Below are 14,656 nucleotides of genomic sequence, written 5' to 3' on the forward strand. Positions count from 1 at the left end.
GGTGGGAACTGAACAATGAGATCACTTGGACTCGGGAAGGGAAACATCACACACCGGGGCCTATTATTGGGAGTGGGGAGGGGGGAGGGATTGCACTGGGAGTTATACCTGATGTAAAGGACGAGTTGATGGGTGCTGATGAGTTGATGGGTGCAGCAAACCAACAAGGCACAAGTATATATATGTAACAAACCTGCATGTTATGCACATGTACCCTAGAACTTAAAGTATAATAACAAAAATAAATAAATAAAAAATAAATAAAAATAAAAATAAAAAACAACAAAAACAAAACAAACAAACAATAATTGGTAGTTCTTTCCTTTTTTTTTTTTTTTTTTCAGATAGAGTCTTGCTCTGTCATGTAAGCTCAGTCATGTCTCACTGCAGCCTCACACTCCTGGGCTCAAGTGATCCTCTCGCCTCAGCCTCCCAAGTAGCTGGGACTAAAGGTGCATGCCACCAAGACTGTCTAATTTATTTATTTTTATTTTTTAGAGACAGGGTCTCATGATGTTGCCCAGGCTGGTCTCAAACTCTTGGGCTCAAGGAATTCTTGCATTTTGACCTCCCCAAATGCTGAGATTGCAGGCATGAGCCACTGCGCCTGGCAGATAGTTATTTTTATAATGAAAAAAATGCTATTTAAAAATTGCAGGTATTATACTAACTTTATATACTGAAAAATAAACACATTATTTACCATGAAACCAAAAGTTATTTCAGATGTCATGTAACAGACCTGGCGTTCCAGATAAAGGTGTGATGCTTCTTATTGTTGGGGTCCTAAAACTTTTTGCCTATAAAAAGAATAATGTCAATATGCAAACTTATCTCTGTTTTGTTTCTAGTTTTGTGAAATAATTTCTTACATTATTAAATTTCAACAATATTCTTAATGTAACTGTCTTATAGCAAAGAAGATAAAAATAAGATGAACCTAAGAGTTAATTTAGAGGGTAGGATCATCATGGTTTTGCTTCTTAATAGCTATGGGGCTGAAAGAGAAGGGAGGGAGTAATCAAGAATGGTGACAGGTTTCTAGCTTGAGATAGTGAGAAATAATCAGAGAAAAAGTAGATTAAAGGAGAAATACAAAACTGCAGTTTGAGATATGCTGAATTTAGGTTGCTTTAAAGCCATTTAGGTGTGACATACCAGAAAACAAACCACAGTTCCACGTCTGGGGATAGAGAAGAAAGCCAGAGATATCTGGGAATCATATTTGGCAATACATTTTGGAATCAGAGAAGCTTCTTGAAGACAGATGTCATTATTGTTTTCTTCAGTATTTCATCTTATATTAGAACATTGTAGTACTCAGTAATTGACAACTTAAAACTAATATAATTTATTAAAAATATAAGGGATAATGCTTAGAAGAGAATATATTGCTGCTGCTACTTCTATTTAGGGCAGTTAAATTTTGAGAGGCTCTTACACCGCATGCAGGTACATTTTATCTCATTACATTAGAAATTATGTAGAAAGGAAAGGTAGTTACTTCGATGAAAATAGGAAAAGGGAGAATCACACAAAGAGTAGAAGTAGAGATAAAGGGGAAAATATGAACAAGAAAACATGTTGGAGGTATGAAAGTTTAATTTAATAATAAAAGTAAAAGAGGGGAAACAAATCAGAAATAGCAGACATTCAATTACTATGGAAGACAATTTAAATTGAGGGAAATTATCCTTTGTTACATGCTAATGTATTTTTAATGTGGAAATACATAATCTGTAAAACTATAAAGTAAAAATTCAGCTCTGCAAGAAGGAAAGCAAGATCAACTATATAAATTAAAGAGAAGATTCCTACATACGTTGAAGGTACATGCCCAGCTGTTGATGTGACCTTTGCAGGTGTTATTTTCTGTAACAGGAACCCCGTCCACACTGACTCTAACAGCGTAGGAATCTTCTGGCATTGCCCTATAAGGAAAATGAAGAATATATGAGACATGCAATACCTCTCTTATTTAGTGTACAGTATTAATGAAAAATACTGCCCCAGACTGCATGCCATTTTTGACAGAAACTGTCCAGCATCATAACTGATATCTAGTAAAGTTCCATTCTATATTATGGAAAAATTATCTCCATCTTGAACTCTTTATTGCAAACTCTAACCTCATGAACTTAAGGCAAATGCCTATTCTGACTATGCACGTTGGTGGTTATTAAAAAGGACAACAAATGTAATAACAACAAATTCAATAATAAACATTTAAAATAGTAATATATCACCTTGGTATAATCAGTTATTCCATGCTTTGCTTCTTAAAAAGTACTAGTTAATCAAGCTTCCCCTAAGTAAGCTTTTCCTGGTGAAGAACAGTCATCAAACCTAACATAAATGAAATCCTCTAGAATATGTGCTATCTGTTTCTAAGGTCAATATTGAAAGTTGCAATTTTAAGTGATTTTTCCTAAGTTGCTAATAACATACATTAATTTGGGCTGATAGTAAAGAACTTGAAAATGTCACTTGAAATGTCACAATACAAAATGATTATCTTCAATCTTAATGACTATGTGAATATTTTGAACAAAATTAATCAAATGCAACAGAAAAGCATAATTTTGGTATTTTAAGACACATCACTACAATTAAATAGTAGTCATTTATCTTCTAAAAAAGCTCGACAACAAGGTGGTAGCTCTAATAACATGGGAAAAGATATAGAATATGTTTTTATCATGCCAATTATAATTGAATATAATAAAGGCATAAAATAGTCTAAACATCACAAAATGAAAAACAATAACCTATCATCAGAAAAATATGACTTATAATAGCCAGGGTAATAAAACTATTATAATACTAACATTCATAACTATAATTCCTGACATGATGAAAATGATTTTATTAAAGATACTTTAAAACAGACCTAGTATAGCATGTAATTTGAGTTGAATGACTTGCGTCTTTTTCTACATCACAAGTAATTGACTGGAAAGAAGAAACTAATTGCACACTGTTTCCCAACTCGGCATTATCAACTCCATAGTTAAACTGGTTTGCTTGAGAAAAACCTGGAAAAGTAAGAAGATTTAATTATTATTAATGGTATTCTATTATTCTATCTTCAGAGACCTAACAGTTGTCACCTGGTATCAAATCATACAGTAAATGATTTCATAAACAGTACTGAAGTAAGCAGTGAACCTATTTCATATTTATCCTTATGATTGTAATCTTCTTTGAAAGCACAAAATTTAGCCTTTATTTCATTTACTCATAAACGTATTGCTGGAGGATAGATAGAGTCATCTCTTAGCATTCATGGGGATTTGTTCCAGCATCCCCTTGGATAACAAAATTCACAAATGTTCAAGTGCTGTAGTCAGCCCTGCAGGACAAGCATCCAGATTCCACATCTGGTGAATACTGTATTTCCCATTCGCAGTTGGTTCGATTTGTGGATAACAGGCCTGAGGTTACAGAGAGCCTACTGTGAGCCTACATAGCACCAGATTCTATATCTGGGGGTGATAAGTACCATGAAAAAGGCAGGCTAAAAGGACTAAAAAGAGTAGAGGAGGAGAACACTCTTTTATAAAGGATGAGGTCTTTATTTTAAGTTTCTACAGAGCAAAATCTGAGGTGAGGATTTGCCAGCACATAATTTATTTGGGCAATGAGCTATTAGGTATAAGAGAGAGCAAAATGTGAGGAAAGAAAAGCTGGGCACCGCTGAGGACAACTGGGGCTCAATATTGCTGGGAATTTCTAAGGAACATATGGCATGTCTTTCCAAATCAAAAAATCGATGGCAAGAAGCATTTCTTCATCAGATCTGGTCCCCATTGGTAGAAGCTTCTCCCTGGGGGAAATAACTTTTTTTGCACTTTCACACTGCACATAGGTATATGTATATGAGTTCCAAAGTCTGGAGTTACTGCATTAGGCAAGTCCTTGAATAACTGACAAAAACATGGCGTTAGAACTCAGACAAGAAGCTGGAAGCATAAGTTGAGTCAAAGTACATAAGGAACGATTTGTCACAGCTCTAACTAGAATTAGAGTTAAGAAAGAGAGGATGTAAAGCTGAGTATAAAAGGCATCTGATACAGTCTATCCACTATATCACACATAGCTATTCATGGCCTACATATTAAGCACAATCCATCACCAAGTCTTTGAGATGGTAGCCAGCTGAGAGCTCTACTAAGATTTAATACAAGAGTGTTAGAGGTAGTCAGCTGAGATCTCTGCTAAGATTTAATACAAGAGTGTTAGATAGTCAGCTGAGATCTCTGCTAAGATTTAATACAAGAGTGTTAGAGGTAGTCAGCTGAGATCTCTGCTAAGATTTAATACAAGAGTGTTAGAAGTAGCCAGCTGAGATCTCTGCTAAGATTTAATACAAGAGTGTTAGAAGTAGCCAGCTGAGATCTCTGCTAAGATTTAATACAAGAGTGTTAGAAGTAGCCAGCTGAGATCTCTGCTAAGATTTAATACAAGAGGGCAAGCTTGTATTAAGGTTAGAGGGATAAGCTACAGGCTATACTACTATATACTCCTAAAACTATAATTAATTTTCACCATGTCCCCTTGCTATCAACCACTGTAGATTTCCCTTACCTGCAGCCAGCACTGTAGCTAATGGGGTAACACTAATGTTCATCCTGGAGAAATAGGAGCCCCTAATTGCCTTGCCCTTGTAAGGTGGTGGTTGCTGTAATTGGCTGTTCTCAGTAATCACTGGACATGAAACCAAGAAATATCCCTATGAATACCCTGAATTCCAGACCTACTCCTCCTTAACTACATTAAGTTAAAGCAACCCTATTTCTTTATGATAATTAGAACTGATTAGCTCTGGTCATATACCAAATAGGTTTGATGAATTCAAACTGAGTAGGCAATGGTGGTAGTTTCAGTTCAGTGGAATCCATATTGTGACCCATGATGGGAGCATTCTCTACCTGGAAACTAAGACCACAAATCCAGCAGAATGTAAATCTGCAAAGGCAGAAAGCACAAATTCAATTTCTGGATGACAGGGAGTGACGGTGAAGGGAAGCAGCCCTTTATTTCCAGTTCTATGCATCTGCCTATTACAAAACAACAGCATATGTCTGTCACTGGTTCAATGCATGTTGTGGAGGATACCATCCCACCCCACAGGATGTTTTCCCCAAGTTCGCATCTTGGCCACAGCTTTAACAGGCTGTCCCATCATTCTACTAAGCCAGATTTCATGGTCATGTGCCCAGTATCACAAAATTTTCACTATAAAATACATTTCTTGTTCTGAAGCAATATTTTATAGAATTCTATGGCAGTATATCAGGTTCTATAAGCTCTCAGAAGATGGTGCTGACAGAGAACTGTGGAAAGAGGAAGCAAAGCCCACAATTGGAGTGTCAGTTCCAGTTACAATCAATCTCTGCTCTTTCCATGGGAGAAGGGAAGTGCTGTAATCAACTTGTCACTGAGAAGCTGGGTGGACTTTTTGAGGAGTGGTACCCTATTGAGAGCTCAGTGTTGGTCTCTGCTGCTGGCAGTTCAGTTATTCAGCAATAGCAATAGGTTGTTTAGCCTGGGTGAAAGGGAGTCCATGCTGTTGGTCCATGCAAGGCCTACACCCCATGATGATTCTTCATGGGCCCACTGCACTAGCACTGCGGTGGCCATGGAGAGAAGCTCCTGGATGAATCATCCAATCCATCTGTTTATTCCATCTCCTCTGTGGGGGATGTCCTCTTGTGGGAGTTAACTTGAGACACATAGATCTGCATGCTTTATGCTCACTATTATGAGTCCCTTCATATGCCTCTTTCTAAGACATTCTAATTTCTGATCTTCCAATCCTGTTCCCTTCAGTTCCTAACTAACTAGTGAAGTCCTTTTTGACTGCTCAGGAGCCCATGCACATTCTTACCATAAATCACTTTTCCTGCCTACAAACTTACCAACTGTATCTACTGATCATGGCTCTGCCTATCAGGGAGGTTGACGGTGAAAAGTGACTTAAGAGCCTTAGGGCCACTTTGCAGCATTTATGACTGAAGTCAGAGGTGATACCATGAAGATGTGAAGTGGAACACAGGATGTATGTATTATAGACAGTCATGGAAGTTTTTCAGAGGGAGCAAGTCATGAGGATATCTATGGGAAGTGCATTTTTGGTAGAAGGAACAGGATGTGCCAAGGCCCTGTGGTGGAACCACGTATGTGGATTCAGATAATAGCAAGTGTGGTTGAAGAATTATGAGTGAAGAGAAATGATAGGAGAGGAGACCAGAAATGAAGGTGCTTAGGCTATTTTCAAGCGTGCGGAATAATTGCAGGCTTTGAAACAGAGGAGTGACATCATGTGACTAACAGTGTCTAAGATTCACTAGCTCCTGTTCTGAGAATAGAATAGGGGCAGCAGTGAAGATGGTGTCTCAGTGAACAATCGGATAAATAATGGGATAAATGGCATGAGTTCAAGAGAGGATCAGAAGACAGTAAAGTGAAAAGGACAAATATTGCTAACATTTTTCAGAGTTTAATTACAAACAGGCGGATAAATGAGTTGGTAGCTGGAGAGAGGTGTGGAGCAAGGGGAAGGCTGATGATTTTTCTTTTACTTTTTTTCAGGTGGGCAGAATAACAGTATATTTGCAGGCTGATAGGATATCTAACAGAAAGAGACAAAAGGATAATGTGAAATAGAGACAAAAATTACTTTAATCTTTCTATAAATATATGAAAATTCAAAACTACATTTGGAAGCAATTAAATATAGATAAAGCCTTGTATGCCACATAAGAATATTTTATATTTTTGAAACAATATTCACTTTTGAAATAAACCCAAGAAATAAAACCTATGAATGACTTTAGTGTTCTATTAATTAAATCCTATAATTAATGTTCTCCTAATAAAAGTGTTGAAAAGGTACTTATACTGTACCTGGCAACCAACTAAAGAACGGAAAGTTTTACTTGTGGTGTATATATATATTCCTATCAGGTACATATCACATCAATGATAAGTAACATTTATCTGTTCTTCAGCATTCTCAAGACAACTACCATTCTGAAAAATAATGCCAACAAAAGATAGTATCATTTTCAGCTTAGGAGTTACTATAGTGTTAAATATATACAGCATATGTGAAGAAGTCCTAGGAGTAAAATCTATGGGAAAATAATAAACCAAATCAACAATAATTCATAAATATTGTTATTAATATTGCTTTAAAAAGTATATAAATATTTCTGACTTTTAAACTAATTCCAAAGAGTTAAAAAGAAATACAAAGGAGTCTTATTTTTTAAAATTTTAACTTAAAAGTATAATTCTAGGCCAGATGCGGTGGCTCACACCTGTAATCCTAGTACTTTGGGAGGCTGAGGCCAGTGTATCACCTGAAGTCAGGAGTTTGAGACCAACCTGGCCAACATGGTGAAACCACATCTCTACTATACAAAAAATTAGCCAGGAGTGGTGGCAGGTGCCTGTAACCCCTGCTACTTGGGAGGTTGAGACAGGAGAATTGCTTGAACCCAGGAGGCAGAGGTTGCAGTAAGTTGAAATCGTGCCATCGCACTCCAGCCTGGGCAACAAGAACAAAACTCCATCTAAAAAAAAAAAAAATTATAATTCTAAACAAATGATTGAGGATAAAAACACCACCTCTGGAAGTACTCCAAGTCACAAAGATTACAGGAAAGGCTGAGTGTACTCTGGAAATGGAAAAGGATGAGGCTTCGGATGGAAATTCCTGACCTGTTAATGTATTTTTTTAAATTTTGCATAAAAACTGGAGACAGGAATTGCCAGGCACGCAAACCTGGGTCTCCTGATAGCAGCAATCCAAAAGCAACGCCCGGGCTGCTATCGCAGAAAATGTCAGTGTTATTAAAGCCAGAACTTGTCATGAAGAATGCAGGCTGTTTTGTTTTCTCTAGTTAAAAAACGTAGTGTTGAAAATGTATTAACCTAGTTAAAAGTTGTAGCATTCAAAACAATGGGAAAGAAAGATACAGTGTGATAGATGGAAGACAACAACTGAAGAATTAAACCAGACCTATAACATAAATGCAAATAATAATACAAACAAAAATAACTCTAATGTCTAGAGTTTATACTATATAATGGCTACCTTAGATGTATCATCCTTTTCAATATTCATAACAGTCCTAAGAGGTAGGAATTAATAGTCCCTTTTACTGATGAGTAAGCTGATGCTTTTGCCCCAGCCACATGATACGAAATGGCAAAGGTGAATTGAAAGCCAGTCCTACTGAACCAAAGTCCATATGCTTTCTGTAACATTATTAAAAGTATGTAATTCAACACTTCAACAAAAATGTGTGTGCCAGAAATTGTAAGGGAAATAGCTAGAAAAAGGAGCCAAAAGTACAATGTTATTCCTCCCCTCTTACTGATTTTTTAAAATAAAAACAAACATGACAAATATCAAAGAAGACAATTGAGAAATACAAGGTATGACTATAAAGTAACAAAGCCAATATAATTACAAACACTCCAGAACTTATCAAAATTATAATGCTCTTAATCAAATTAGTCATCTCAGAAGGGGGTATAATAATTTCTAGAAACGTGCCACTGTTCAAAACACTTTGCCTTGGGCATCATAAGAGTAAAATTATGTATCTATATCTCCTGAAGCATAGTCTTGTGGGGTTTTGTTTTTAAAGCAGGGTTTCACTTCATCACCCAGGCTGTCGTGCAGTGGTACAATCATAGCTCATTGCAGCCTTAAACTCCTGGCCTCAAGGAATCCTCTCGCCTTAGCCTCCCAAGTAGCTAGGACTACAGGCATGCAGGCCATCATGCTGGACTAATGTTTTAAATGTTTCATTTGTAGGGACAGGGTGTTGCTATGTTCCCCAGGCTGGTTGCCCAGGCTAGTTTCAAATTCCTGGCCTCAAGTGATCCTCCTGCCTTAGCTTCCCAAAGCACTGGGACTACAGGCACTGACCAATGTGCCCAACACAACCATGGCCTTTTAAACAAAGTAATGCTGTGGCAAATGTTTACAAGTCAATACCATACTATATTTGGAAATAGCCAAAAGTCATTTGGATACACAAAAATGTTAACAGTAGATCTTTCTACTGGGTAGAATTTCAGAGAACTCACTTTCTAAGTCAAATATTTCTACAATATTTTACTGTTTTATAATGACTTTTACAAAAATAAAACATTTTAAAAAGTAGTATGAAGCCAGTAGTTAGATAGTCATCTAGAATTTACAATTCCATTTAGAAATTCTTCTTGTGTAATTGATAAATTAGCACTGCATGCGATTCTAAAAACAGAGAATCTATCAGACACCACCTTGGTGATTTTCATGAATATAGTCCCTCCAAATAAACTTTAAGTTCATTCATGTAGCTATAAAAGCTCTGGTGCATTTTGCAAACTCATTATCATTTTGTAGATATCATTCTGTATATATTATGGGCACACAAAAGCCTATATTAAATAGCATTTATTAATTTATTTTAAACCACTTTATTGAGCTATGATTGACATATAAAAGCTATATATATTTAATGTATACAACTTTCTGAGTTTGGATATAAGTATATACCCATAAAATCATAACCACACTGAGTGCAGTGGCTCACGCCTGTAATCCCAGCACTTTGGGAGGCTGAGGTGGGTGGATCATGAAGTCAGGAGTTTGAGACCAGCCTGACCAACATTGTGAAACCCCATCTCTACTAAAAATACAAAAAATTAGCCGGATGTGGTGGCAGGCACCTGTAATTCCAGCTACTCAGGAGGCTGAGGCAGGAGAATTGCTTGAACTCAGGAGGCGGAGGTTGTGGTGAGCCAAGATCATGCCACTGCACTCCAGCCTGGGTGACAAGAGTGAAACTCCATCTCAAAAAAAAAAAAGTCATAACAACAGGCAAGGTCATAAACAGACCGCTTGCCTCCAAAAGTTTCCTCCTGCCCTATTTATTTTAAATTTTTTTTTTGATAAGAATATGTTACAAGATTTCCCCTCCTAGCAAACATTTAGGTATACAATGCAGTGTTGTTAACTATACGCTCTATGCTGTACAGTAGATCTCTAGGATTTATTCATTTTGCATAACTGAAATTTTGTACCCTTTGACCAATACCCCTCCTCCACTTCCTCTTCTCCCAGTTCCCAATGACCACTATTCTATTCTTTGCCTCTATAAGGCAGTATTTAGACTGAGCCTCTGAGAAAGAAATATGAGAATACATTTTTAGTCATCTATAATATGTAGTTAAGGCAGGGGACTGTAAGACAAATCGGGAGGTATAAGTATCTGCAATACCAAACACATTCAGAAACTGGTACTAATGAGAAAAGCAGAAATTTACCAAATGACACTCTGGGCTTTACAATTAAGAGTCCTCAGCCTAGTTGCCTCAGAATGTCCACACAAGAGAAAAGATTACATTTTAGCTAGATTTAAAAGGATACCTTTCTAAAGAATAGAATGTTTTGGGGTTTTTTTATGTCAGACTAGGGATGATCTGGGTCTATGGGCTTAAATTCAAGCCATAGTTCCTAGATCAGAAAATGTTCAGGTCTGGAAACAGAAGAAAATGGCTGGGTGTTTTCTTTTTTCTTCTTCTCCTTCTTTGAGATGGAGTCTCACTCTGTCACCAGGCTGGAGTGCGAAACCTCTGCCTCCTGGGTTCAAGCGATTCTCCTGCCTCAGCCTCCTGGGTAGCTGCGACTACAGGGGTGCACCACCACACCTAGGTAATTTTTGTATTTTTAGTAGAGACTGGGTTTCACCATGTTGGCCACAATGGTCTCGGTCTCCTGACCTCATGATCCACCCAACTCGGCCTCCGAAAGTGCTGCAATTACAGGTGTGAGCCACCACTCCAGCCCTTCTTCTTTCTTAATCTGAGCATTTCTCTTGTGGCATTTGAATTTCTGTTTAAAACCCAATAACTTTCAAGCATACCATCTTATCAGCAATTTACAATATAAGAAACATATGGTTAAAGCCATCTCTAAAATAATCTTTAACAATTATATTGTTCATGGGTCTTAACTCTAAAAAGTAACATTTTAATCCAAACTATATTGTTTATAATGTGGAAGCATAAACCATTTTAAGCATATCATTGAGAGACTGAATTCTGCAAAAATCAGAAACATTAAAAGGCATTACATTATATGACAAAATAATTAAATATCTTTGTTAACTATAAAAACTTTTCATTTCTTGAAGACCAAATAATAGATTTTGCTAATATTTTTAAATGTTTCTTATTGTTAAAAAATTCCTAAGTATCTGAATACTGGTATCATTTATATTGCAAAGGTCTTATGGCTGAAAGAAACACATATTTCTATTTAACCCTTGGAAAAGCTCTGCATTAAATATATTTACTGATTGCCTTCTATGTTTTATCCTAAGACCAGGCAAGAAGAAGGGGAATGACATATGGTACTCAAACCTTTATGAAGCCTGAGGTTGGGTGGCAGGAGAAGGAATCTAAAGTTTTGTTTTCTATTGCCTTTCCTCTTTCATTAACATACTATTTCTCTATTGTACTCTCTTATCAATATTCTACCCAACACCCACAAATGTTTTGTTTAATCTTAAAATAAATTAAATGTCATTAGACCCATGAAGAATAAAGCAAATAATTGCTGACTTGGGTTAATTGCATTCCTTTTAGTTCAGTCATTAATCCAGATCCTGATGTTAAGCAAGCCAGTATAATAAGAATTCAGATGATCAAGTTGATAAAGACTCTTGGGGATTTCACTAGCTATCAAAGAGGATAGAATTTTACCACTCTGGCCAGGTGAAGAAACAACTCCAATGGTGTTTGTTTGTTTGTTTGTTTAACCATAAAACTGTAAATATTAAATAGTCTTGAAAATACCTCAACCTTAGCAAAAAAAAAAAAAGCAACCATACCTTCTCCTCTTATAGTCAGCCTTGTTGCTCCATTTATGCTGCCATATTTAGGTATTATTTCTGTGACTTTGGGGATTATTTGAGAGCCATCTGAAAAATATTAAAATATAGTAGAGGTAAAATCACCAAGTTCTTCATTTCAGTCATCAACATTTGTAACACATACCACAAAGTTGCAAGGAAAACATCGTGAAGTTTACAGGACTGAAAGTAAAATTCACCCAGGTTTTATTTTTGGCTCTGTCAATGACTTGACAGAGTCATTAACTTAGTTAACACCCACTGGCTTTGTGCAAAGCACTATCTTAGGTGCTACCAAGAGCAAAACTAACACGTGATCATTTTCATCACTTACCTATCATATTATAAAACACGTATTAAATCCTTAATTTCATGTAGTGTTCTGCTAACTGCAGATCTATAACTATGCTTAACAGCTCACATAACAGCAGACACCAAGAAGATATAGGTCATTATAAGAGCACAGAAGAAATGCAGTGCTAGGTAGGTTAAAAGACTAGACCAGGTACAAAGAGAAATGTTGGTTTTGAGAAGAAATTGTTTTACATGAGGGAGTGTGGCTTCAGGAAAGATAATTTCTGGGATCCTTCTAGTCTCCTGATGATAGTGAGTTCTTAATATAAAGGTCACTAATTCATTCAACAAACTGTGTTAGCTTCCTGGAAATACGGAAATGTGTAACAGTCCTAACTTTCCAAAGGTTTAGGTTAGACAGTACCAAGAGACAGAAGAGAGCATAGAGGCTATGGGTGACTCAAGGAGCATTTCACCCACACTGCTTGTGTCGCACTGGCTTCTATAAAGAAGACATGCCCCTTCCACATTTTTTAGGGCAAATATGAATTAGACTGGGCCCATCGTCAGAAAGATAAAGATAGTTCTAGATAGAGGGAACTGCCTGGCAAACAGGGTTATGTGAGCTGCTTCTTTGGAGTACTGCAAATAATTCTTTAAAACAACTCAAAGCTACATAGTGGATAGAGGTGTTTATTTTCTGCTTACACTGTACAGATCTAGTAATTACTGGAATCCTAAAAGAAATGTTCACAGTAGGTAGAAAAATTTAAGTGATGACACAAAGAAAGGCCACAGAAATTATTAATTTCTCGAAATGGATGTATACAAAAAGGCTAAGGGAATTATGATTGACTTGTTCCGTTCTGTCTTAAAAAGGTTTAGAGTGGACTTCACCTATAGTAGCAAAAGCTCTCCAACATAAAGGAGATCAGTTTCAAGGCCCCAGACCCAGTGCCTCTGTACTTCGGGTCTGTCTTTGCCAAGAGCTCCAAGGTGTTCTTGTTCCCACACATTCATATCTCAGGGCAGCCCACAGCCAAGAGTAGGAAACTCCAGCGGGGAAGCTGGATCCTATCTCCAGACAGTGCTGCTGCTCGCCTAGCTCAGGTTCATCCTCCTGTTATCTCCACAGACAACTCCAATTTCTTATCTTATCAGTCTCTTCCCAGAGCTCTTCTGGGTATTACTTTGAAGACACGGGGCAGCTGCCCCTAGAAATGACTGACACCTGCCACGAAGGCCCATCCCCGTCCTACTGGGGGTTGTTGCCCTTTCTTTTGTGAGGAAAGCGACCCAAGAAGAATGGAGAAAAAGGGACTCAGGTTGCCTCTTCCCAGTCCCCACTCCCCCGCCAAATTTCAGTCTCCTTTCACGTGTGTCACTTTGGGGGTGCAGGTGGGACATTTCATCATTATGAAATGATGAGCATTGATGAGTTAAAGGCAGCATTGATGAGTTAAAGGCAATCTCTCGCAATCTCTTTCTCTGTGTCCTCGTCTCTGTCTCTCTCTCTCTCTGCGTGTGTCTGTGTTTGCTAGGCCTGCCATCCAGCTCCCCTGGTCCCCAGGATCGTCATGCAACCGCACACACAGCCTCAGCCAGGTGCCAGGTGGTCCAGCCTCTCCCAGGACCCCGGGAGCACGGGTAGTGTCTACGCGGGCCTCTCCTGCTTGCCTCCCTAGCTTGCCCAAAGGGTTACCTGTGCTGGGATCCGCGGCACACAGGAGCAGTCCCCAGAGGCCCCAAATCCCCAGGAGCCACAGGTGTCCCATTGAAAAGCCAGTTCCGCGGAGCTGGTGCCCTCCACTCGCAGCTGGCGCTAGTGCTGAAGCTCGACTCTGGGGACTGCGACTCGCTGGCGCGTCCGCTTTGCCCCGGGAGCGCTGGGGAACTGGGCCGCCCTCCCGTGGCCCGCCCCGCCCCTGCTGTTGGGCTGCGCCTCTGGGATTGACGCGCGCGCGGACACACACACACGCACACCCTAGAACCTTCGCAGGAGAACTAATCCGGCCCCGAGCCAGTCCGTGATAATCAAACCTCCACACTCAAACCCGGGTGCTGCCTTCCCAAGGCTGTCCCCATAGGTGGAAGGGCCTTACTCCTTTTTGGCTAAAGGAATCAAAGGTCCTTGAGGTCTTCCTAGATCTCCTTCTCTATTTTCTTTTTGTTTTTATCTTTTTTCTTTCTTTCCCTGCATACTTTCATCTGCCTGTCTGCCTTAGTCATTAATCCTCTCCAGATGGGCCTATAAATCCACTTAATACACAAACCCACGAATTTTACCCCTTCACATTCATATGAGATTGTGCTATCTCTTTAATTGACAATCATAATAATTGTTGATTTCTCAGCATATCCCAAACACGGCGCCTACTGCTTTATAGACAGTAGTTTCAATAGCGGACTGTTACCATCACGCCCATTTTTTCTAAGCAGTA

The 14,656-nt window shown here is 38.3% G+C and overlaps 1 protein-coding gene across 1 annotated transcript in view; it reads right to left on the bottom strand.

The window, feature by feature from the left end:
• Positions 1 to 14,057, bottom strand: part of PKHD1L1 (polycystic kidney and hepatic disease 1 (autosomal recessive)-like 1) — a 159,097-nt gene extending 145,040 nt beyond the window's left edge. Inside the window, exons 1-5 of the mRNA XM_011961082.1 lie at positions 13,918 to 14,057; positions 11,901 to 11,990; positions 2,891 to 3,035; positions 1,823 to 1,931; positions 743 to 800 (exon numbers count right to left, since the gene is read on the bottom strand). Of these exons, the coding sequence (XP_011816472.1) occupies positions 743 to 800; positions 1,823 to 1,931; positions 2,891 to 3,035; positions 11,901 to 11,990; positions 13,918 to 13,990 (475 nt within the window). The 5' untranslated portion in view covers positions 13,991 to 14,057. The remainder of the gene's footprint in view (positions 1 to 742; positions 801 to 1,822; positions 1,932 to 2,890; positions 3,036 to 11,900; positions 11,991 to 13,917) is intronic.
• Positions 14,058 to 14,656: the final 599 nt, after the last annotated feature.

The sequence above is a fragment of the Colobus angolensis genome, unplaced genomic scaffold (assembly GCF_000951035.1).
Source record: "Colobus angolensis palliatus isolate OR3802 unplaced genomic scaffold, Cang.pa_1.0 Scaffold535, whole genome shotgun sequence".
Lineage (NCBI taxonomy): Eukaryota > Metazoa > Chordata > Mammalia > Primates > Cercopithecidae > Colobus > Colobus angolensis.